This window comes from Podarcis gaigeae (assembly GCF_964106915.1).
Source record: "Podarcis gaigeae genome assembly, chromosome: 2".
Taxonomy (NCBI): domain Eukaryota; kingdom Metazoa; phylum Chordata; class Lepidosauria; order Squamata; family Lacertidae; genus Podarcis; species Podarcis gaigeae.
Genome location: NC_139679.1, coordinates 109,074,124 through 109,100,096, shown reverse-complemented (window position 1 = coordinate 109,100,096; position 25,973 = coordinate 109,074,124). Strand labels below are relative to the sequence as shown.

General features: G+C 45.2%; 2 protein-coding genes across 4 annotated transcripts; both read right to left on the bottom strand.

Moving 5' to 3' along the window:
* Nucleotides 1–1,525: 1,525 nt before the first annotated feature.
* LOC310837628 (E3 ubiquitin-protein ligase TRIM39-like) lies at nt 1,526–11,511 on the bottom strand. Of its 2 annotated transcripts, XM_083724530.1 has the most exons (10): nt 9,773–11,511; nt 9,321–9,416; nt 6,652–6,834; nt 6,052–6,074; nt 5,636–5,742; nt 4,583–4,612; nt 4,255–4,323; nt 3,785–3,814; nt 3,085–3,126; nt 1,526–2,486 (listed from the first exon to the last, which is right to left on the bottom strand). In XM_083724530.1, exons 1-10 carry the CDS (start codon nt 10,217–10,219, stop codon nt 1,972–1,974), a joined length of 1,542 nt encoding a protein of 513 aa, XP_083580656.1. In that variant the 5' UTR covers nt 10,220–11,511; the 3' UTR covers nt 1,526–1,971. The 2 variants fall into 2 exon arrangements, with proteins under 2 accessions (XP_083580656.1, XP_083580657.1); XM_083724531.1 differs by lacking the exon at nt 3,785–3,814.
* A 1,503-nt stretch (nt 11,512–13,014) lies between these two features.
* LOC310837674 (zinc finger protein RFP-like) lies at nt 13,015–25,415 on the bottom strand. Of its 2 annotated transcripts, XM_083724636.1 has the most exons (7): nt 24,606–25,415; nt 22,829–22,924; nt 21,368–21,598; nt 18,150–18,172; nt 16,410–16,528; nt 15,268–15,324; nt 13,015–14,158 (listed from the first exon to the last, which is right to left on the bottom strand). In XM_083724636.1, exons 1-7 carry the CDS (start codon nt 25,023–25,025, stop codon nt 13,641–13,643), a joined length of 1,464 nt encoding a protein of 487 aa, XP_083580762.1. In that variant the 5' UTR covers nt 25,026–25,415; the 3' UTR covers nt 13,015–13,640. The 2 variants fall into 2 exon arrangements, with proteins under 2 accessions (XP_083580762.1, XP_083580763.1); XM_083724637.1 differs by lacking the exon at nt 22,829–22,924 and having other exon boundaries at nt 24,606–25,171.
* Between the last annotated feature and the right edge of the window lie 558 nt (nt 25,416–25,973).

The window sequence follows — 25,973 nt, the reverse complement described above, 5'->3', positions numbered from 1 at the left end:
TCCCCGCAAGAGGCTCATAAACACTCTTCTAGCCATCGCAAAGCTAGGCTGCGAAATCTGAGATGGGTTGATGAGCTTCTGACCTTGAAGAAAGTGCGGATGTTTCCCCCCCATGAAGAAGTGACCCACTGCGATAGTCTGAAAAGGAAACCTCCTGTGTTTCGTACTGGAGAGAAACCGTTGCACCCAGTAATCGCCACCATTAAAGGAGATGGCCCAGATCCCCTCGCTGGGCACATATGAATCGGCCCCTTCTCTACTGTAAACAACCTAGCTTCTCGCAGTTTCTGGAATTTCACACAGATTAATATACACAAGCCGTTGTTTTTACGAATGAATGAATGAACATGTGCCTGATTGCCACAAAAGGGAACACAGGATTTAGGGAGGTGTGGGTGGTTTCCCCGCACAGGACACCAAGCTAAAGGGTTGCAAAAACAATAATAAGGAATTATTGTGAAAGTAAGTAATACTTAGTGGGTGGCATCAAATTTTATTCTTGCTCAGGGTGCCATATTACCAAAGTCCATTCCTGGGCAGACCCTGGTTAGCGTGCCTGCAACCCCATGAATTACGCACTGCTCACAAAGATTCGGGTGATGTGTAACAATACATTGAAAGTAATATACGTAAGATACTTAAAAGAATACAAAATAGTGACAGGATTTTTGATTAGTCTAAAAGATATATAATACTCCACTAGAAGTTTCACAGCACTCTTCCATTTCCAGCATGGATCTAACTGGGATTGCATTTTGCAGCATGCTCAACTGCCCAATATTCAAAATAATATATATTTTTTTTAAGCGAGAAGGAGAGACAGGAGATTGGAGCCTCATACAAAATACCTGGGGGTCAGACCCCGGGCGAGGCATAGGCAAACTCGGCCCACCAGATGTTTTGGGATTACAACTCCCATCATCCCTAGCTAGCAGGACCAGTGGTCAGGGATGATGGGAATTGTAGTCCCAAAACCTCTGGCGGGCCGAGTTTGCCTATGCCTATGGGCCTGGGCTAACCCTAAACAATACTCCACCTCAAACACATGTATCTTAAAATGAAATATTGGAACCAACATTGCGAATGTTAAAATGTTCCTTTACTCACAGGCATTTCAGGGGATAGGATGGGAAGGTTTTTAACATAGGCCTGGTTAATTGGTGAGCCTAGTTTTGTTATTTTGCTGGGATGGTGGGTTTTTAAAAAACAATTCTTATACTATGAACATTATCTTCATCATTTTTGTTCAGTATGGTACTTTAAAAAAAGTTTTTAGGATGCCTTGAATCTTTTAAGAAAAGCAATAGAATAAACTAAAATTATCATAACAGAAGTGCAGCATAAAAAGTAGTTAAGAAAACAAAGGTTAAAAGGAATTTTTTAAAAAAAACTTTATTGAAAGATTAATGAAATGATTAAAGACTGCAACGGCGACAGCAAATCATAAGTTCACTAAAAGTAAAAAGCTACAGTTCTATGCTAACAAATAGCAGAGTTAATATATGGGAAGATTAAGGGTCAAAAATAGACAATATTTGGTTTATTTAGCATTAAAATGCAGGTTTGCAAAGCTGCAAAATACTGAGAGGAGAAGCTAATGATTATTCGAATCCCCAAAAAAGTGGTGGATTTAACCCTTTGCTTTGGTCCCAAGTATAATCCCTCCTCTGAAGCTGCTATTTGCACTGGGAGGAAATCCCCCATTGCACCACCGAGAGGGTGCAAAATTAAAGTAACATTATTTGCAATACTGTAGTGCTCCTTTTCTGTACTGGATTATAAAGCAATCATCTGCACAGTCAAGCCAAAACACCATGGTCCTTTGTTGAAGGGGAATGTGGGACAGCAGCATGGGATGGATACTGCAGCCTGCACAGACTTCCAAAGGGATATCTGCTGCTCTTTGGAACTGACACCTGGACTCGTCAGAGAACACAGGAAAGGCAAAGCACAGGCCAAGGACCATGTGCTTTAATAGCACAGCTGGAGGCAAGCTGATGAATCGACAATCCGGAAAAAGGGAAAAACTTCCTCCCCATCAAAATCAATTGAGTCGAAAATAAAGAGGCAGGTGTTATCTTCAGCATCATAAAAAGACACTTTCCCTGCGTCATAGTTCAAAGAAACTTGGATTTGTGCTGGGCCCTCTTCTGGGTCCAAATAGATAGGAGGTGAAGTCAGAGCTTTGAACTGATCATTAAAGCCCACTGCCCAGATCCCTTCATAAGGTTCAAAATTAATTTCCCTATCCCTCTCCACAGACCCTCTGGCTACGCCCACAGCCCAATGGTTGACATTTTGGACATCCACCGTCCAATAATGTTTCCCTGAGCGGAATCCCCACATTCCAAGTACACAGCGGGCGTATTCAAACCGAATTGAACTGTAGGGGTAGTTCTGACGGACATTTCCCCACCATAATGCTTTTCCATCTGGAGACACAATATAGCGGGGATGGGCTGTTTCCGGATCAAACACCACGTTTTCTGAAACACAACAGGAAGACGGGTGGTAAAACAAAGCAAACAATATGAACACTTAACAGAATCGGTTACCTACGTAAGGTAGTGCTCGCAAATTGCACGTATTCTTTAGGAGGAGAGGAATGCAGAACCAAAGTAGGCCAATTCATACAACCAAATTTGCATGGCGAGAATACAGGGGCACATGGAGGGTGAGAGTTGCAAGCTGGAGGCTGTGTGTACAGAAATTAAACTCTCTGCTTCACCCACTTCTGACTCTGGCCCCCCACAACATAGCATGTGGCCCTTGGAAGGCTGTTTAGAAGAGAATGTGGCCCTTGAGCTGGAAAATGGTTAATGTAACCTTTTCCACAACAGCATTTTCCCCAATCTATGTCCCCCTTAAGCTATTTACTTGCTGGGGGGGTTGGTTTAGACTGGAATGACAGCGCAGGGACTAACTCGCTTCCTCCGCCCCCCAGCACTGCTGCCAGGGCCTCAGTCCAGTTTGATCCCCCCCCCCCCGCAGCAACTTTTATCTCAAGAGAGAAACGTCAGGAGATCAAATGGTGAAACTCTCCAACATCTGGGCTGCTTTTGCTCTCCAGAAATAGCAGCTTACCTCTTATCCATTTTGATTTCCCCTTCTTAGGAGTATAATAGTCTAGGAGGAGAAAAGAGAACAGGGTAAAATGTCTGCTGTAAGGCTAACAGAAGAGATCTTAAAGGTAAAGGGACCCCTGACCATTAGGTGCAGTCGTGACCGACTCTGGGGTGCAGCGCTCATCTCGCTTTACTGGCCGAGGGAGCCGGCGTACAGCTTCCGGGTCATGTGGCCAGCATGACTAAGCCGCTTCTGGCAAACCAGAGCAGCGCATGGAAACGCCGTTTACCATCCCATCAGAGCGGTACCTATTTATCTACTTGCACCTTGACACGCTTTCGAACTGCTAGGTTGGCAAGAGCAGGGACCGAGCAATGGGAGCTCACCCCGTCGCAGGGATTCGAACCGCCAACCTTCTGATCAGCAAGTCCTAGGCTCTGTGGTTTAACCCACAGCGCCACCCGCGTCCTGAAGAGATCTTACAGCCTGTTTAATCATGCACCAATGAAGTTTTGTTGCTAATTAAACTGCAAGAATCATTCACAATAATTACTGACTAATGCATGAATCATGTTCTTAAGGCTAACTGTCAGATGAACTGCTGCTGTGTCTTTGCCTTTCTTCCAAGGGGCAGGAGAGGCATGGCATGCATTCGTTTATTTTGCCCCATTTGATGACCCAGTGTTGTTAGACCCACAATCTTATCGTCAAAAACTACCATCAACTGTCAGGGAAAGACCCCTAGGTTCTGATGAAAGAAAAAGGAGACATAAATGAGGAGAAGAGTTACGCTCAGGGCAAGAATGTACACTACTTGTATGTAGGTCATTGGGTTAACTGCCCAAATTTAGTAGTACAGCAGGCAGTTTGTCAAAGGATGGGCCAAGCGAGGAGACCGTCTCATTTTTCTGAATAGCTTGGAACTCAGGGATGGCAAACCTTCCGGATGTTGCTAGATTCCCATCAGCCACTGGCCACCCAAATATTTATCCCCATGCTCTCCCATTTTTTACCTGCGGGAGGTGCTGTATAGACAAAAAGAGAAGTACATTAGTGCTGACTGAGTTGCTGTGGCACGCCTCCGGGATTCAGAAACACAAGAGGCACCCCATTCCTCTCTGTTCAGTTAATTTCAGTCTAACACGAATGTCTGAACATGCACATGAGGCCATTTTTTACATTTTTTACCTGCAGGAGGTGCTGGATAGACAAAAACAGAAGTACATCTGTGCTGACTGAGTTGCTGTGGCACGCCTCCTGGATTCAAAAACACAAGAGTCACCCCATTCCTCTCGGATCAGTTATTTCAGTCTAACATGAATGTCTGAACGTGCACATGAGGCCAAACAAAAGGGCTGCGAGGCTGCACCTCCCAATTTCCCTCCGCCTGAAAGCAGGCACCTGCTGCTCAGCAACAGTGCCCAACCATGCCAGCCACTGGGGCCCAGATTACATATCCCATGGAAGGTTCTAGACCAAATGCTTCTTTCCCATTCCGGCATGGATGCAAACTCACCTGCTCTCGGACTGGCCAGTTTTGGAGGTGCTGGGGAGAGAAAGGTGGAAGGGAAACTCAGACAAAGTTTCAGATACCATGTACAGTTCACACTGGATGTGTACTCTATATACGTGTGTGTGTGTGTGTGTGTGTGTGTGTGTGTGTGTGTGTGAATGCTCTTCATTTTTGAAGGGAGAAACCAGAAAGGCTGCAATATTTAACTGTGGTCCCAATCGTGCAGGTAAGATTTTAGCTGGTCATGCTGGGAGTTAAGGGGATACTTGTTTAATATTTACTGCCTCGTTCCCTATGAGGGAAAGCAGTCTCAGAAAGTAAGTTTGAGTCTCCTAATACTGAGTAGTAGCTTTGGTTAAGCTGTCTTGCTACTGCGACCCAGTACTCCGAATAATTCTACAGTGCTACCACGAGTTAAGTACTTAATTCGTTCTGGAGGTCCGTACTTAACCTGAAACTGTTCTTAACCTGAAACACCACTTTAGCTAATGGGGCCTCCTGCTGCTGCCGCGCCGCCGGAGCACAATTTCTGTTCTCATCCTGAAGCAAAGTTCTTAACCTGAAGCACTATTTCTGGGTTAGTGGAGTGTGTAACCTGAAACGTATGTAACCTGAAGCATCTGTAACCCGAGGTACCATTGTACAGACTTTTTATAAGGATCTGCTCTAATTACTTCAGGATTAACTACAGACGCAGATCAAGACTTGGCTTTGTGAACTGCCAATACAGTGGTACCTCTGGTTACGTACTTAATTCGTTCTGGAAGTCCGTTCTTAACCTGAGGTACTACTTTAGCTAATGGACTGCCGCCATGCCGCTGGCGCACAATTTCTGTTCTCATCCTGAGGTAAAGTTCTTAACCCGAGGTACTACTTCCGGGTTAGCAGAGTCTGTAACCTGAAGTGTTTGTAACCTGAGGTATTGATATGCACTATGTGAGATGAGGAAGGACTCCCATATATATAACTCTGCACTGGCAACTTTTGTCTCTTTTGGGGGTGAGCCTGACTGACTCATGTGATTGTTATTATCCTAGTTAAAACATAATCTGTTACCTGAAAGCTCACACAACCTGGTCTGCACCAGCTGTAGTTTTTCATTAAGCCACTCAACTTTCTTATTCAGATCAGCTTTGGGTTTCCCATATATTTCTGTGTTGCACCTGGAAGAACATATGATTTAAAATAAAGCACTGCCCTGTATTACTCCCCGATTCCTTTCCTGTTAAATAAACTAGCAATTGCTTCGCTTTCAGGGCATAATCAGCTGCCTGAGATGGCGGCCTTAATCTGCCTAATGGCAGGACTGTCCCAATCTTGAAAAATAGCTTAGTTGGTCAGAGCAGGGTGCTGATATAACCCCAAGGTTGTAGGTTCGATCCCCATATGGGACAGCTGCATATTCCTGCATTGCAGGGGGTGGGACAAAGATGATCCTTCCCAATTCTAGGATTCTTTAAACAGGGGCTTACCTGCTCAGCAAGGGATCCATAGCCTGGGGGGAAAGATAAATTGATCAGCCCCACTTTTCAAAGTTTATTTAGTTCCTCAAGTACTAAATCTTAATGCATTTTGCGTATTTACAGCCCACCTTCCTTTCAAGACGGAACAATGAAAACAGGTCAGACCATCAACACTACAGTAAAAAAGAAGACCATTATTATGGGTTGTATTCAAATAGCGTATACTGAGAGTAGAGCCACTAAATTAACGAACCTAAGTTGACCATGTTCAATTCCAGTGGGTCTACTTTGAGTAGGATTAGCACTACCACCCTACAGCTCCTCCAGTGTCAAAAAGGAGTGTGTGTGAGAGAACACAAAAGCCTCATATTTCTATGTTATTGCTATCAGTTTCTGCTTCATATTTGCCATCACATTTATGACTTTAAAAATGAAGGTTTGTCTGGACTGAAACAAATCTGCTGTAGCCTTTTCACGTCATAGACCAACATTTTTTTAATTTCCCCTTTTTTTTTGTTGGGGAGGGGAACAACAACAACAAAAAAAGGAGAGGAATGTCTACCCACCCCAAATTTCCCTGGGCTTTCACATCTCCTAGTACAATCTCACCTGCAGGAGTTCAAAGGCAGACTTCAGACACATCTCCTCTGCCTCTTTAATCAGCTTGGCAAAATGAGAACTGCGCTCTGAGAATTCGCTGGCTATTTTGTCGATTGACTTCATGATCTCTTCACACGCATCTAGCAGTTCCCACTTCCCCGCAGCTTGATTCCTGAGGCTTCCCACGCGTTTCTGCAAGGAGCAGAGGACAAGAGAGACCGAATTCAGTGTGCTGTTGTGATTCCATCCCCAGGGAAACAGGCTCAAACAGGGGAAAGAGCCAGTTGTGCTTAATCAGGGCTTATTCATTCCACCATAACAAGCAGGAGGTGTAACCTAATGCAAAGGTCAGTAGGGTGGAAATTTTCCCCCAGTGCTTTTTGGGGGGGCGGGGGTTCCCAAAGGCATCTGTTTGGTCACTGTGAGAATAGAATTCACACTTCCAGCGGCCAGCTTGGGGTCATCTCTTTCTGATTCATTCCCAAACCCACCACCATTCTCCTGGCGATAACCTTTTCATCCACTTCTTTGCTATTACTGACCTGCACAAGAACATTACTTCCTCCTATTCCTTCCAGTAGCACCTTAAAGACCAACTAAGTTAGTTCTTGGTATGAGCTTTCGTGTGCATGCACACTTCTTCAGATACCACATGCACACGAAAGCTCATACCAAGAACTAACTTAGTTGGTCTTTAAGGTGCTACTGGAAGGAATTTTTTTTGTTTTGACTATGGCAGACCAACACGGCTACCTATCTGTAACTATTACTTCCTCCTGTTTTGCAATCCACGTATTTCCAACCTTGTCCCACTATCTGATCTGATACCTTCATTTAAGCTATACAGTGGTACCTCGGGTTAAGTACTTAATTCATTCCGGAGGTCCGTTCTTAACCTGAAACTGTTCTTAACCTGAAGCACCACTTTAGTCAATGGGGCCTCCTGCTGCCGCTGCAGCACGATTTCTGTTCTCATTCTGAAGCAAAGTTCTTAACCCGAGGTAATATTTCTGAGTTAGCGGAGTCTGTAACATGAAACATATGTAACCTGAAGCGTAGCTAACCCGAGGTACCACTGTACTAGTAATAATGATGATGATGATGATGATGATGATGATCATATAAACAGTTTATTATTTATATCCTGCCCATCTGGCTGGGTTCCCCCAGCCACCCGGGGTGGCTCCCAATCGAATATTAAAAACACAATACATAGGAGGTGTCAACTCCTAAGGGTTTTCAAAAAAGTTCATGGGCATTGCCATTCAAATGGGGGGGGGGGGTTTGTACTGCATCATGTGATCAGTTATTTGGGGCGGGGCTTACCTGTCCCCACTCCAATATTTTCTTCGATTTCGCTCCAGAAATCTATAATGTAACCATATTCACTTCTGAAATCCTGTGTTCATCCATCTCTATATCTTAAATGTTATAAAAGCATTTTGTAGGTGCCTTGATACACTTCAGCTTAAGTTGTATGGACCTATCTGCATTTAGCTGTGTTTTGTTGTTTTTAGATTGATTTCACGATATAGCCAATTTTCATAGTTAAATACCCCAAAAACTGAAAAACAAGCCTGCACTTTTGAAAAAACAATAACCCTGTAATAACCAATATTATTTTAGATTCTAAGATGAACTGTGTTTCATTAATTTTTTCTTTTACAGCTATGTATTGCAGGAAAGTTGTACCCAGTTGCGATTTCCCCCCATGATGTCCAAAAAACATTGTTACAAGACATAAGAGACCCATAAATTTTATTCTTTGTTGAGAAAGAGCATGTCTTTGCAATAATTTTCACCATCAAAAACTTTTGATTGCATCCTGCCCTAATGCTGAAAATTTAGGTTTTCTAAACCTAGTTTTTCCACCAAAAATGCTACATTTATACATTTTTTAAGGCATTTATAAAATCTTTTGAGTGCTGGTGTATTTTCCCCCTGAAATCCTCATCATGTTATTGATCTCTGTGTAAAATTTCAAAGAGGTCTGATCATTGGTTAGGGGGAAAAAATGCACATAATACAGAGGATCTCAAGAGGGACAGAAACACAGATTTCATGAAACTTTGAAGTGCTATAAAATTAAAACCGTTTGAGATAGGGGGGGGGGGAATTAAGGGTTGTTGTTTTTTCAACCATAAGGGAAGGGTGTACACCAAGTTTCAACAAAATCCGAGGCGGTGGGTGACATGACAGCGTTGAACTTATTGGAATTTCAGCTCCGGTCGTCCGAGCTGATAAGGCTCATCTTCCTTTGAGCCCAGCAGAGCATTAAAACAACGCCACAGCGGAAGGATGAGATCGGTATGGGCTACATTGCTATACTTTATTACTAAGCTATGCAGAGAGCAAAGAAATATACATGTTCTCTCTATGAGAAGCAGAGAGCAGCAGAACAAAGGAATCAAAGAACAAAGGAAACAGGAAACCAGTAACATCCCGTCTCCCTTTCCCGTGAGACTCCAACAGTATCTGGACTCTCTGGAATGTAAACAGAGTCCTGTGACTGCTAGCAGCTGCTCAGTGAGAAGCAGAAACTAACAGAACTGACATGGAATGCCCCAACAACAACAACTCCTCTAATGGGCCTGAGAGGAGCTACAGTCCAGAACATCTGGGGAGCACAAAAAGGAGGCAGCTGCGTTCAGTGGATGGCAAACTGGGAGCCTGCCCACCTTCATTTCCTGAATTTCTCTCTCACTGCACCATTTCCCCTTCAAAATTTCATCTCTCTCCTTCTTCAAGTTTGTTAGGCAGCTTTGGAGGTGATCCTAAAAGGAAAAAAAAAGGCACTCAGCGCTTATACTATTAATTAAAAGATTTAGAAGCTGCTTTTCCACTAAAGAGCTCTCCGAGCAGTATACAAGTAAAACTGTAAATGAAATCCTGTGGATGGTGGCATTTGAAGATCAACATTTTCTGGAGCAGGCATAAGCAACCTCGGCCCTCCAGATGTTTTGGGACTACAATTCCCATCATCCCTGACCACTGGTCCAGTTAGCTAGGGATGGTGGGAGTTGTAGTCCCAAAACATCTGGAGGGCCGAGGTTGCCTATGCCTGAGTCACCCCTTTCCCATCCTCTTCGTGCTCCAAATTCTCCCAAAACGAGGGCTCGATTTCGCTTACCTTAGCATCCTGGGCAGCCTCGTCGATGGGGAGGGCGACGTGCGCTTTGTGCGCCCGCGATTCCCTGCAGACCAAGCAGATGAAGGCGCGATCCTCTAGGCAGAAGAGCCGGAGGGCTTCGTAGTGCTTCCCGCACAACTTCGGCACTTTCTCCTTGGGCTCCCCTTCGGCCAGGCGGAGGCTCTGCAGGCGGAGGCGCTGGATCGCTTCGGCCATATTCGCCAAGTGCCTGTTGGGCCGGAGGTTGCCCCGGGGAAAAGCGATCCTGCACTGAGGGCAAGACGAGTGGTCGCGGCTCGGCCCCTCCGGGCACCGAGCGATGCAGGCTCGGCAAAAGCTGTGCCCGCAGGCGATGATCATTACCGGGTCGCTGAAGTAATCCAAGCAGATGGAGCAGGTCGCTTCGTCCTGGAGAGTTTTGGAGGGGTCCCCGGCGGCGGCGGCCATGGGTGCGCCTCTTTGCGCGCAAAATGCGCGGTCTGGGCAGCGCGGGAGAAAGAGAGTCCCGCCCCGCCGCGGTAGAGGTCAATTTGGGGTCCAAAGGCGGAGGATCCCTTCTGTCGCCGCAGCCTGGATCCCTGCAAACCGAGGAGGAACGGAAAGGAGGCGGACGAAAGCGAAAGCGAAGACGCAGCGCAACACGGAGACGAGCGTGACGCCAAAGGGTCTGAAGGGGGCGTGGCGCTGAAGCGAAGGGGGAAAGTGCCGCGAGGGGACAGAAAACTTTCACTTTTCAGGAAATGGCTCACACCCATGAAGATATTACTGATGGTGGTGCTTAAATGCGTTTGATTGCATCACTTGTCTTTCTTACATTTGCATCCCTTAAGGAGCGCAGGGCGGCATGTATTAAATTTCCGCTCCGCCTTTCCTCCCAAGATTTTACAATATAAAACCACGAAAATATATGTACATAGCATAGTAAGCAATGACCCGCCAACCCAAAGTGTAAAAGGTCAAAGATTGTATTTATTGTTTAATAGAGGCAGGGCTGGATTTAGGTTTGATGAGGCCCTAAGCTACTGGGGCCCTTTATATGTCCAGCCGCCTTTTGTCAACAACAAATTGTCGCTGGTTTTTGTGTCGAATCTATGCTGTATTGTAATTTATGGACCCAATAGGTATCTAAAGCCATTTGCCACTGTTGCTGGATGTAGGTTTTGTTTTTATCTTATATTTAGGAAATGTACGTCCAGTTTTTTTCTTTAATTTTTTTTGGGGGGGGCCCAAGAGAGTGGGGCCCTAAACTGTACCTTGTTTAGCTTATACGCAAATCCAGCACTGAACAGAGGCCATTCCAAATATTCAACTCATAAGATATTAAACTGGGACGTTTGATCTTTGCCAAAAGGCAGAGCAGCTTCCCCCTTTAACCCTCACAACCCCCGTTGGGTAGGTTAGGCTGAGCAGCCGTGGCAACACTCCGCCACGTGGGGTGGGAACCCACCCTAGTCCAAATTTTAAGAAGTGGTACCCGAGTTTGCCTTTTTCCTGCTCTCTGCTTCTTCTTTCTTAATCAGTTTAGGATCCAGTTGACTAGAGGAGCAGGACTGGTGGGTGTCTGGGGTCTTGTTAGGATATGTTTTATTTATATACTGCTTTTTAGCCCCCAAACTCCCAGAAGTAGTGAACAACATTAAAACATGTAAATAAAAAAGAAACATACTGTTTTGAATTGAGGCAGGGGGAGCAGACTCATCATAATTCCTGGATTTAGGAAGTCTAAATTATCAAGGTTTGATTTGTTGTTGTTTAGTCGTGTCCGACTCTTCGTGACCCCATGGACCAGAGCACGCCAGGCACTCCTGTCTTCCGCAGTTTGGTCAAACTCATGCTGGTAGCTTCGAGAACACCATCCAACCATCTCGTCCTCTGTCATTCCCTTCTCCTTGCGCCCTCCATCTTTCCCAGCATCAGGGTCTTTTCCAGGGAGTCTTCTCTTCTCATGAGGTGGCCAAAGTATTGGAGTCTCAACTTCAGGATCTGTCCTTCCAGTGAGCACTCAGGGCTGATTTCCTTCAGAATGGATAGGTTTGATCTTCTTGCAGTCCATGGGACTCTCAAGAGTCTCCTCCAGTACCATAATTCAAAGCAAGGTTTGATTAAACTTTGCCAAATACTGAAATCTCCTGGATTTAATTATTCTAATGAGCCAAGCCACATCTGCAGAGCTGGCTGGATGGGCCATTAGCAGGGGACAAAGACCAGTGATGGCCCATCAAGGAAACTATCAGAGGACAAGAGTGCCAGGCAAAGGGGAGTGGGCCCTCTTCCATGATAGGGGCTAGTGGGTATAGGCAAAGCCAGGTTCAACTTTGAATGATCCTTGCAGAGAACACCATGTGAGCTGGGGATGACAGACTGGAACCAAGAGACAGAGGGTGGCTTTTTTTTGATGTCCTATGAATCCACTGCTTCCTTTAAGGGGGAAGCCAGACCCTCATAGTGAAGGAATGGGTTTCCAAAACCCAAAACTGACTGTGCAGGCAGTTTGAAACTGCACCAAAACCCCTATTTTTCCTTAACTAAAATCCATTAACTTGAGCTCAGAGCTCAATGCATAAACAAAAGCCCGGCTGTATGGACAAGTGTTCAGAGCCCTCTTCTTTATCAGTTGTGACAGCAACTATGGTCTTCACTGTACCAGTAGTAGAACAGAAGAGAAAGACACATCTGTGCTTTATCTTACGTCCTGGACACTCTGACACACAAACCGAAGTCTGGGAGCAAACGCCAGAGCGTGTTAGCCTCACACAAAATACAATATTCCATCTTGAAAACATGTATCTTAAAACAAAATATTGGTACCAACGTTGTCATTTTTCTGGCACAATGCTAAGATGTTCCTATAGTTGCCGACATTTCATGGGATGTGAGGTGATGATAGGCCTGGTTAATTGGCTATCTTGGTTTTGTTATTTTTCTGGGATGGTGGGTTACTTAGTTAATTCTTGCGCTACGAATATGAATGTTCAGTATGGTTCTTTTTTAAAAAAGAAAAAGGGTTAGGATGGGATGGTTTGAAACATAGGTCTGGTCAATTGGTTAGCGTATTTTTGTTATTTTTATGGGATGGTGGTTTTTTTTAAAAAATAATTCTTATGCTATGAACATTATCTGTATCATTTTTGTTCAGTATGGTACTTAAAAAAAGTTTTTAGGAGCCTTTAATCTTTTAAGAAAAGCAATAACATATCATAACAGAACTGCAGCATAAAAAGTTAGTGGAGTCAAAACAAAGGTTAAAAGGAATTTTTTATAACTTTATTGACGGATTAATGAAATGAGTGAAAGACTGCAATGGCGACAATCACGACATCAAATCACAGGTTTATTAAACGTAAAAAGCTAAAGAAAATAACCTGAGGAGTTACATGCTAATAAATAGTGTGGTTAATATAAACTAAGAATCAAAACCAGACAAAATATGGCCTTGCATTTAGCATGCAAGTTTTTAAAACTGCAAAATGTTGAGTGAGAGAAGAAGCTGATGATTATGAGAATCACAAAATGCGGTGGAGGATTTAACCCTTTCCACCTTTGCTTTGGTCCCGAGGATAATCCTTCTGAAGCTGCTACTTGCATTAGGAGGAAATTCCCCATTGGCACCACCAAGAGGGTGCAAAATTAAAGAAACAGTATTTGCAATATTATAGTGCTTCTTTGCTGTGCTGAATTATAAAGCTATCATCTGCACAGTCAAACCAAAACACTTTGGTCCTTTGTTGAAGGGGAATGTGGGACAGCAGCCTGGGATGGAAGCAAACTTCCAAAGAAAATGTGCACAGAAATGATATCCGCTGCTCTTTGGGACTAACACCTGGACACAGGCAAGGCAAAGCAAAGCACAGGTCAAGGACCATGTGTTTTAAGAGCACAGCTGGAGGGGAGCTGATGAATTTCCAATCCGGAAAAAGGGGAAAACTTCCTCCCCTTCAAAATCAATTGACTGGAAAATAAAGAGGCGGGTCTTATCTTCAGCATCATAAAAAGCCACAGTTCCTGCTTCATAGTTCAAAGAAACTTGGATCTCTACTGGATCCTCTTCTGGCTCCAAAATGGTAGGAGGTGAAGTCAGAGCTTTGTACTGATCATAACTAAAGCCCATCGCCCAGATCCCTTCATCAGGTTCAAAATCAATTTCTCTATCCCTCTCCACAGACTCACTGGCTACACCCACAGCCCAATGGTCAACATCCTCGACATCCACCGTCCAATAATGTTTCCCAGAGCTGAATCCCTGCGTTCCAAGCACACAGCAGGCGTATTCAAACCTCTTTGGGTTGTAGGGAAAGTCCTGGCGGACATCTCCCCACCGTACTGATTTTCCATCTGAAGACACAATATACCGGGGATGGGCTGTTTCTGGATCCAACACTACATTTTCTGAAAGAGAACAGGAAGCAGGGCAAGACAAAGGCTTAACAGAATTGGTTACTTCTGTAAGGTAGTGTACTGAGTTTGCAATTGCATGCATTCTTTAGAAGGGGAGATATGTAGAACCAATTGGGCCAATACATACAACCAAGGGACACGGGTGGCGCTGTGGGTTAAACCACAAAGCCTAGAACTTGCCAATCAGAAGGTCGGCGGTTCGAATCCCCGCAACGGGGTGAGCTCCTGTTGCTCGGTCCCTGATCCTGCTAACCTAGCAGTTTGAAAGCACGTCAAAGTGCAAGTAGATAAATAGGTACCGCTCTGGCGGGAAGGTAAACAGCATTTCCGTGTGCTGCTCTGGTTCGCCAGAAGCGGCTTAGTCATGCTGGCCACATGACCCAAGAGCTGTACGCCGGCTCCCTCTGCCAATAAAGCGAGATGAGTGCCACAACCCCAGAGTCGTCCACGACTGGACCTAATGATCAGGGGTCCCTTTACACACAACAAAATTTGCATGGCGAGAATACAGGGGCACATGCAGGGTGAGAGTTGAAAGCAGGAGGCTGTGTATGCAGAAACAAAGATTGAATTTACATTTGCTGCTTCACCCACTTCTGCCTCAAAGAACCCACATCAAGGAGGTCAGAAGTCAACGGCTGAAATCTTTTGTGTCTTTGCATTGTACTGTTTTATTTTATTTTTGTTATTTGTGAGTTATGTGCTGTGTGTTATTTTATTGGGGGTTTTTTGTGTGTGTGCAGTTTATAAACCAATAAAGATTGATTTTTATTATTATTATTATTATTTAGGAAGGATGTCTTGAAGAGAATGTGGCCCTTGAGCTGGAAAATGGTTAATGTAACCTTTTCCACAACACCATTTCCCCCAATCTAAGTCCCCCTTAAGCTATTTATTTGCTGGGGGGAGTTGGTTTAGACTGGAGTAACAGTACAGGGACTAACTCGCTTCCTCCGCCCCTCAGCACTGCTGCCAGGGCCTCAGTCCAGTTTGATCTCTGCCTTCAGCAGCTTATATCTGAAGACAGAAACGACAGGACATCAAATGCTGGAACTCTCCAACATCTGGCCTGTTTTGCTCTCCGGAACTAGAAAGCTTACCTCTTATCCATTTTGATTTTACTGTGTTGGACTGAGAGCAGTTGGACTCAGAACCGTCTAGGAGAAAAGAGAGCAAGGTTAAAGTTCCGTCATAAGGCTAACAAAAGGAACCTTGTAGCCTGCTTAACCACGCAGCAATGAAGCATTGTTGTTAACTACAATAATTATCGACTAATGCATGACTCATGTTCCTAAGGCTAACTGACAGATGAACAACATCTCTGATATGATGAATGATTCTGTTAAAAGCAAGGGCAGCTGTAGTGGTAAGAATGATAAACAGGATGAATTCTGGGTAGCCAGGAAGAAGAGATGGGGCACATGCCACACACTTTGGGTAGCAAAGAGCGAACGCCCTTTCCCCCATACTTAAGGTGCACAACTTGCATAATAGGGACTCGATAGCAAGAGACAAGAATGGGGAACTGGCCACATTGTTCTCTCCTCCATCCCATCACGAGCCAGATTTGACAATCCCCTGATGTCATAATCCCTTTCCCCCCTCCCCCCACTTTATGGGTCTAACAGAGAGCTTTGCAAGGGGCTTCACTAGGCCAGACTCTCAGCTAATCGCCAGGCCTTGCAAGGTGCTCAGCAAAGCTCTCTGCAAGACCAAACTATCAGCTGATAGGGGTTTTTTCCCCTAGAGTTCTTTGCACAGGGCTTCTCAGGCACTGCTGATTAGCTTACAAAGCCCCTTTTGACTGAGCCTGGTCATTACCTGCCCTGCTCCTGATGGCGGGTGCAGGGCAGATGTGCAGGGCATAGCCAACTTGGCTTGCAGTCCAGATGTGGAGGCCTGGCGCAGGAGATTGGACGAGATGACCCTCATGGTCCCTTCCAACTCTACAATTCTATTAGTTCTATCTATAATCAGAGTGGTCCAAGGTCGCTTAGTGGGTCTTATGCCTGAATGGAGCCTCGACACTACTCGTCCCTGGTCTTAGCCAGACCTTTTATCTAACCCATCAAAACACACTAGCACAAAGCCACTCGCTTTTTCTAATAATGAGCATCATGGGGGGAAATCTATGGCTGCTGGCATCACCCTGCTACGCTTCTCTTAAAGGTACAATGCTGCTGACAGTGCTGCACCACATGTTTCATCCCTGCAATCCGATTTAGAGTTCTCTTTTACAAACCTCTGACTCTCCTCAGGGAACTCGTCAAAGATGCACTTTCTTGAGAGAATTTCCTGAGCTTTTCCTTCATGTCTGCAGAAGCAGGAGTAGCTGGAAACTGAAATTTCTCCGTCTCACATCTAGTGGGAGAAAGCGAGATATTCAAAGGACCACCCTCAATCTATTTGTACAGTCCCTTATTTTAGCTGCCACCTTTTTTGCTTCACAAAGGCTCGCCTGCAGCTTCATCCACCACTTGATAGCATAGGGGTGAATGATGGTAAAAAGTTTAATTTTGGCCTCATAGTTAATGGCATAACAATGAATGCTGAAGTGTAGGAGCCTTATAGCCGTGGCCCCTTCAGGAAGCTTTTGAGTTGTCCAGAAATCTTTGGCCATTTCTAGATTACCTGCTTATTGAGCATACATACATGCCGATTTGCTTCAAAGGAGATTGGATGACATTGGCTGAGCATTCATCCTGATTCATTTACTAGTGAAGTCAAAGCAAGAATCACCCCATCACAATAAAATAAAAGGGTGATGTATTCAAAATTATGGGGAAATGGGACTGAGGGCAGGAAGGCCCTTAATGAAACCCAAAAGCCCTGCCCCACTGACTCACCCATTTTAGCCCAATGCAGCGGCGTAGCGTGGGTTGTCAGCACCCGGGGCAAGGCAAGTAATTTGCGCCCCTAACCCCCAACCTGCCGCCGCTGCCAGCTTCTTGCTGCTGCCTGGGCTGGGGTATTCACAGTTCTACAAATCTTTGGCGCTGGCTTGCTCCATTAGTTTAACTTGGGGGGGGGGGTGAGAGAGAGATTGCAATCGTGCTATATGCACCGAGAGGGAGGGGCACGGTTGCAACGCAGTGGGGGGGAGAGAAGAAGAGAAACTAGCAGGAGAACCTTGATTTCCCTCTGCAGCTCTGTGGGGAAGGAGGGCGCAGACTGGGCTCCTTCCTCGCCACAAGATCCTGGCTGCGGGGCGCAATTCGGGAGGGCTCGGCTGGCCGGGCCCAGGCCCCGCGGGGCTCCTCCGCGCTCCCCTCCCCCGGCCGGGCGGCGTCTGCAAAGGCTGCGGGTTCCGCTGCACCTCCGTCTCTCTTTCCACTGGTAGCGAGAGTGGGTGGGAGGAGGCCACCCGGGAGCCGGAACCAGGCGCCAAATAAGGAGAGCGGGGCGGGCCTGGATCCTGGCCTTCTTTGGCGCTTCCCCTCGGCCGGCGGCCCAGCTAAGCCCGCGGCGGCGGCGAGGCGAGGCGATGCCCGCGCAGGGGGGCGCCCACCCCTCGGCCCCCGCCCGGCGCTGCCGCCCCAGCACCTGCCCGCTCCTCCCAGGGGGCCTCCTCTCCCTCCCGCCTCTTCGCAGCAGTCCTCGCGGGGGGGGGGGGGGACACAGGCTCGACTCTCCCCTCCCTCTTGCGCCCCGTCCTGCGCGCGATCCTGGCCAGGCTCCGGCTCCGGCCCTCCTTGCTGGCGCCTGCTGCTCCCCCTGGTCGCCCAGCCCGACTCCTCCTCCCAAAGGAGCTGAGCCCCGAGGCTCTTCGGCGACTCTGGAGGCGGCGAGTGCGCCCCCCCAGATGTTGCGCCCGGTGCGGCCGGCACCCCTTGCACCCCCCACGCTACGCCACTGGCCCAATGGTGGTTCCCTTCAGCCTTAAAACAGTAGCTAAGAGGCCATTAAAAGGGTAGTTGGGGAGGGGAGAGGGGGCCCCAAGTAAGTCAAGCATTGTTCTAAAGCAAAAGCAGAAGGTAGGTACCTGTCCAGTATGCTTCCAATACCCTAGAAGTGAAAAGAGCAAAGACAATTTAGCTACCTTTTGCACACAGTGTAATTTCAATTTAACAGGTGACATCCAATGTTAATAATACTCAAAGCCATTGGTTTCAATGGGTCCGCTCAGAGTATGACTTTGCTGGATGCCAACAAATTATTATTAAACTAATAAAATTATATATATAATATTATCATATCTCTCTCTCTATATATATATCTATATATCTATATATATATATTAGAACTATTGTTTCTCTTTTTGCTGTTTCAATGCCCTTTTATTGATTTTACGCTGCTTCGTGCGGCTTTGTATTCATTTCTGTGCTAGGCTGCTACTGCCTCGATTGTTTTATCTGATTTTTATTTGTTTTTAATTGATTTTAAGTTGTGAACTGTGTAGAATGTAATTAATTGGGTGGTATGTAGTTACAACGAAATGGATGAACGAAGCAGTTTTGAGCCTCTTTCCCACTGTTGCTGTGCCTGTGTGAAAGACAAAAACGTTCTTGTTCTCAGATTTCTTCAACCCACTGACTGTCGTGCAGGAAAGTGGATTTACAATTGTACTTCATCCTACTCCTGTTACAGTTCTTTCGTCACCTTCTAACCGATGTGTTCCATGAAGCTGTTTTAGTCCTCCAGATATCATTATGTTTCTTACAGGTCTACACATTTGACAATGGCATCTTCCACATCCTAGTCTCTCCCCCTTGCCCAGAAATGTCTCTTTGGCCACTCGCGAAAGGGCGAGGCTTCCTTGCCTGCTTCCTGCTAATTTTGCACAACTGTGAGGAAGGATCCATTGCATGGCCATTTCCTTAATTGTCTCTGCCCCCCCCCCCCCTTCCTAGGGCCAGGAGAAAGCTGGGTCAATTTCACCAGCGTACTTGGCTCTCCAATTGTAAACTTATCCCACGTGACTTCACAATAGAGAACTGTGGTCACAAGCACACTATACATTAAAGCACACGGCTTCAACCAAAGAATCCTGGAAACTGTAAGCTAGTTTCTCCCCTATGACATATCTAGCTAAACTTAAAAGTCCCTAAGCACCGAAGGGCCTTTGGCTGATATCATGGCCTCCCCTCAGCTGTCCTTGAAGACGGATACAGGAAGATTGCTTATCTGGAGAGGCAATGCCCCATGACTGTGGACAAACAGAAACAACAGAGCATGTGCTTCTCCAGTGTCTTTATTATAGACATTCGTACTAGCCTCATCTTACCATCACTGCCCAGGGCACCCAGGACAATTCTATACCTCCCTGCTTTCAGGTACCAACTCAGCTACAACATACGTTGCCAGATTCTGCACGGCAGCACTCAAAAGTTGCCGGATGATGACCTGTGCCACAAACTAGATATAATGAGCACTCATTTTAAGAGTGCTCTGTAGATAGGTATAGCCTTATAACCTTTCACTCTTGTCTAATGTTCCTAACCCTTCTTTTAGACTTTCTTAGCTTCTTTTGGATTCTTATGGACTTTTATATATATTTTCTGCTTTAATTCCTTTTAGTTTTGGGGTTTTTTTAAGGTTTTAAATAATTGTCTCCCTCCCTCCCTTATGCGGGCCTACGGCCGTAATAAAGATTTGTTGTTGTTGTAAGCTAGTTTAGGGTGCTTGAGACTGTAACTCTGCTACAGTTCCTAGGGCCTCTTTAGACAGAGCCATGCACTTACAAATGCATTGTATGGATGTGACCGCGGGAAGGGAGAGGGGTGGCTGGTTCTCCAAACTAACACTCCACTGGGATTCAGAGTTTGCATATTGCCTGCTACCCTTGCCAGTAGAGCACTGGACAAGGGTGAGCAGAGGAACTCCCAGCAGAAACAGTCGTATCCTCCATCCTGACTGTATCCTATGATGGCTGCCGAACAGCTGTGCCATCGCATAATAGAAGGGCAAGGAATGTCAGTCACAAAACAGTCCTCAAAGCCTCTTGTCAGTCATAGAAACCCCTTGTCTTCAGTGCCAAGATGAAAACGGCTGAATTTACATGGTTCAGCGTTCCATCAATTACCTCATTCATTTCAGTCTGCTTTACATACCTGGATTTGCATTCTAAGTTTGTATATAAAGGGTAGGAATAAAGTGATAATCAATTACAAAATAACTTGAAATAACATGTCACAAGTCCTTGAAATAACATGTCACAAAATAACAGTCACATGTCCACTAGCTTCTTTGGCTTCAAAAAACATGGGATTCAATCCAACACTATAGTTGTTCTACCCTTTGCCGTTGTTCAAGAGAGCTGGGACTTTGAAAGTGGCGCCATTTCGCCCCCGTTGCAACTCCAACTCATTATGAGAATGATGAGGGATGCATACGCAATGAGAACTTACTTGCAAAAAAATAAATATCAACCATCGGTGGCCATTTTTCTTATTAAACCATTACTTACCACACATGCAGTGAGCTCCTGGCCAGCTGCCTCTGCCAACCAATTTGTGCTGGCTATGAATCAATACTGGATTAGAATCCCAGCTCCAAAAATTATTTTGCCGATTGGCCACCCTTACCTGCCATCTCACCAATCAAGTCACCGATGGAGGATATTTCTGTCATCTCTTTCATCTGTACCACACCGACTTGCATTTATTCGTGCAAGGTTCAATGTTTTTCCATCAAACCTGCTGAGCCACAGATTTTCCAAGGGTTTGGTGTCTCCGCTATGTGAGTGTGACGGGAAAACAGTTGAATCTCTTCCACATATAATGTTCAACTGTCCCTTACATAGCATAGCCAGGACTAAATTCCTGGGTCCTGCTTTACTGCACTTGGTTGGCAGGCCTGTTGAGTCACATGCCGCACTGCTTTTGCAGGATACAGATCCTTCTGTAACTCTGCAGGTGGCGAGATTCCTGAATGCGGTTATCTCACACACAAAAACCACCAAAAAACAACATCAACAACTAATCGGACAGTTATGATGAGAGTGCATGACGGATCTCGTCTCCAGTTCTCCTTTTTCTGTGAACCGTCCCTTGGATCTTTCCGGGCCCAAAGCTGTTATTTGTCACTGCTCAATGACCCACCCTTGCATCGTGGTGTTCCCCTTCTGTTGTTAGATGTATTGGTTTTTATGTTTCTGTGCTTTTATGTTTGTACATATTTTATGGGCTAATAGCCGTAAATAAATAAATTTGAATTTGAATTCTGTCATGAATACATTCTGGTTCAGAATACTAGACCTACCTCCAAGAATTCATCTGCTGATTGAGTGCCCTTCTTTTCTATATCACCAATCAGATCGTTGATGTAGGATATTTCATCCTCAAATTTGTTTGCATAATCATTTCTTCTCTTCTCAATTTCCCTTTTTATGTCCTCCAACCTGGCCAGCTGGCGTTGCTCTTGTTCCTCCAAAAACTGCCGCTGTTGTTGGAATTCAGCCACAATCTCCCCCCTCTTGGCTTCTGCCTCTTTCTACAAGGGATAGATACAAATGACAATGGGATGTTCTAATAGATTGCCCAATCCAGATCCTAATATCATCACATTGGAATACATATCACGTACTCTGTGGGTTTTTTCCCTAGAAAAATAGGTGCTGGTACTCACCATGAAATTGTTATAGCAAGTGTCACACTTTTTAACAACAACAAAAAGATGTGCAGGTACTGCATAGCCCCTGGAAAAAAACACTGCATGTATTTGGAATTAAATTGATTAAAGTCTCTTTCAGGTGTTCACATCAAATGTTAAGAAAACATATAAGGAGGGTGTAAAATGAACACACCAGCCATTCATTGAACAGAAACTAAAATGGGATACAGGATAACATTAAAATATTTCAACTCCTATGACTGTAATTTTTAAACTGTTTGCAATCATGAATTTTAAATTTTTTTAAAACAACCTGGGACCTGCTGGTGAAGAGTAAAAAAAAAATAGTCGTTATCACATGGTACAAAAATGTATTAACATAGGCACCATGCAAACCTAGTCCACAAATTGGGGGCCACCAGCAAAAAAGCCCTTCCTCTGTCGCCCTCCATGCTTCAGAATGAGGGGGCACTTGGAAAAGTTGGTTTCAATGCCAAACCCAGGCCTAAATCACAAGTGAAATGGATCCAGAAAATCTGATTCACCCATAAATCTTGACTTGAAAGCAGCCTCAAACATATTCCAACTTCATGATCACAACAATATCAAGGTACTTTCCCCTTCCTAGATACTACAGTAATGTAAAATACATTAGGAGAATACATCAGGAGAATGTGGATCCTTATCAAATCACACTCCCAATGTACACAGACCCTTGCTCTCAAATGATAACGTTGCCAGTGGTGATCAGCTCACTGTAGACAGACCTTAAAAGGAGGAGTTATGCACATAGGTAGGCAAACTAAGGCTCGGGGGCCGGATCCACCCCAATCGCCTTCTAAATCCGGCCCACAGACGGTCCGGGAAACAGCGTATTTTTACATGAGTAGAATGTGTCCTTTGATTTAAAATGCACCTCTGGGCTACCTGGTGTTTTTACATGAGTAGAATGTGTCCTTTTATTTAAAATGCATCTCTGGGTTATTTGTGAGGCATAGGAATTTGTTCACCCCCCCCCCAATATAGTCCAGCCACCCACAAGGTCTGAGGGACAGTGGACCGGCCCCTGCTGAAAAGGTTTGCTGACCCCTAAGTTATGCCAATTCTTACCAATAGGTCCTGGCACGGCTTCTCACCATTTGATTTAACCGACAGAATCTTGCTTCTTTCTTTTTTCAGTTCCTTTAGATGTCCAAGTAGTACACCCTAAGGACAGACAATGGATGATAACGGTAGATTTAAAGTTTCTGCGGACTGAGAATGTTTTATTTACAAGCAGACTTTAAAATGTTTCTAGGACGGGACAGGGGGAGCCTGCAGCTGACCAGAAGTTGTTGGGCTCTCAACTTCCATCAGCTGCTACAGTGGCACAGCTTGGCACAGGTCCCAGGGAAGTGGCCAAAACAAAACACGCCCACTATTGTAAACAAAAATTGCCCTTTTCCCTTATGGGGTATCCAAGAGCCCATATAGAGTCCTTACATAGGTTCCCTATTGGTAGGAGAGAATAACAGAGGCCAACCAGAGAATATTGAGAAGCAAAGCAGCTAGTAAGCTTGATCTTTATTGAACTGTAGCAACAGGGTGCTCCCCTCACCCGCAGGAGAGGAAGAGGAACCCCGAAAAATGGCGCGCAAGGCCTTATAAAGACTTTTGAAATTCCCACCCTGTAGATCAAGACCACCCCCAGAAACATCATACATACATCACAGAAAAGGCGGTCTTAAAACAGAAATTTGAATGTTGTTTTTCTCCTGTCCTTGTTTATCTCCTGTCTGGCAGGTTACTTGATTGGATTTCCTGGGGAGCCAGGCTAGTCTTTTGTAATGATAAATACTTAGTTCCTGGGCCAGGTCACAGGCTCACACCCTATTCAAACACAAGCATACCCTTAAGACAGGATTTGTGAAGGAAAAGACAATGGGGAGGCATTTCCATTTTCCTTTGACCTTGCAGAGAAAACATTTGGTCAGTTTGAGACAGTTTGGGAATCAAAATGGTTCCAGGTCGGTCTTCCTGTGCTGATCTATGTATGTGCTTGGTTGGTACACTTATGAACATTTAACATATATCTAAGACCTCAAAATTCCTATCACACCACCAACTCTCACACCCTCCACACAAAAAGCAGAAACGTGCCACACAATACTGGGGATCCATCCAGGTTCTTTTACAGAATCTGGGTTTTTATAATTTGTTTGCATTATTAAAAAAAAAAAATAGCACTTCATGTGGCAACCTGTGAAAAAATCCAGAAAACAGAAAGGCAACCGTTTCACTATAAATGCTATGTGCAAGGAAGACCCCAAGACAGAAACAGCTGTGGCTGCTTAAGACAGGAATTGCCAAACTTTGGGGGAATTTTGAATTTGGAACTTGGAATTTTGAGGGGAAATTACAGTACTGTAAACCCCAGTCACAAAATGGCTGCCACACTTGAAAGAGGCTGGCCCACAAAATGGTGTGGGGAGGCTGCCCGTTACTGGGGGCGAAGGGTGGGTCTCTGGAAGTACCATAGATCAACCTTTGCTGAGAGCTCTGTGAACCACTATCATGCTTCAAACAGGATTGGCACAGTGTGGTTTGAAGTTAACCCTGATTGTAGATTTAAAACACCAGCTCTGAAAAGGGGAGGAGAAATACACTAAGTGAGGTGTTCACCTTCTTCTATATCTGGGGAGGCTACTCACCTGTGACCCTCAAGGTGCTGCTACCCTACAACTCCCATCACCCTTGCCTGGGTTTAATGGCAGCTGGACTCAAAACACCTGGAGGACCACAAGTTCCCCGTCTCTGTTCTATATCGTGGCTAGATTAGAGATATCACAACTGCACCAGGCATACACATCACATGAATGCATTCTTTGCTAAAATGCACCGTCATTACCTTGTAATCTGCAGCAGCTCTTTCTGGGGAAATAACACGGTGGTTTCTGTGAGCCTTGGATCTCTCGCAAAACATGCAAATAAGGGTATTTTCTGTTGTGCAGAACAGACTCAGAGGCTTCTTGTGCTCCCTGCACATTTTCTCCCTTCCTGGACTTTGCTCCAGCTGCAGACGGAGCTGCTTAGCCGCTTCCACCATGTTCGCCAGGCGCCGGTTGGGTTTCAGGCTTTGCCAGGAAGCTGCTCTTCTGCAATCCGGGCAGCAAATGGAAGCTCCTGATTTTTTCCAATACTTTGTGATGCAGGCTCGGCAAAAGTCGTGCTGGCACTCCGTGATCATAACTGGATCCTTGAAGTAATCCAGACAAATGGAACAAGTGACTTCGTCCTGAAGGTGTTTTGCTGGATCTGCGGTAGCCATGATCACCCAAGAAGCAGCAGCAGCTGTTTCCCGAGAGCTGGAGGAGAATAGGCAAGCTCAGTTTCGCTTTCGTGTTCCTGCAATCGGGCGTTTCGTTTCTTCCCAAGCAGAAAGCCTGGGAGAAGAGGAAGGAGTACCTCTATGTTGAGGCACTGACGCGGGAAATGGTGGATAGCCTCTTGCTACTTTTGACCCTAGTCAGCAGATTACTAATTAACTCAAAAGTATGAAATCGCTTTATTGGGTCACAGCTGCTGGCCAGGTTTCATTTAATACTCCTCTCTTGCAAGATGCAACCCAAACACTTTCTGTTTTAAACATCTAGCCCTCACTGTGGTGGTGAAGGAAAGAAAATGCAAGGGTTGCTTAGCAGCTTCGTTATACATCTTTAAGGCAAACGCATTCCCCTTCTCCCAGGCCTTTCAAACTTTGTGTTTTCTACTATTGTTATAAGAAAACTGCTCTTTCCTTTCTGGGGTATTTCATGAGCCCATATAGAGGGTTTCTCGGCAGGAGAAAAATAACAGTATTTTGAGAAGCAAAGCGGCTAGTAAACCTGATCTTTATTTAAGGAACTGTTGCAACAGGGTCCCTCCCAACAGGGAGAACCCTGAACAATAACTTTTGAAATTGGCCACCCCGTAGCCCAAGACCACCACCCCAAAACATCATATATACATTACAGAAGGAGGCCATCTACAGCAGAAATCCTGTCTCCCAGGATACCTAATAATGGTCACTGATTGCATGACCTGGGCAGCCTGGCCATTCTTTCGTGATGGTAAACACTTTTATTTTTTTAAAGTTTTACTGAGTTTTACAATTTTATAATCGCCATAATCCATAACACACTTAAATTAATAAGTTTTAGAAACAAGCACGTGTGCTAACCTTGAAAAGGCTTTCTAAATGCGCTCTGGAGCCAGCATGTTGAATGGGTGTGCAAGT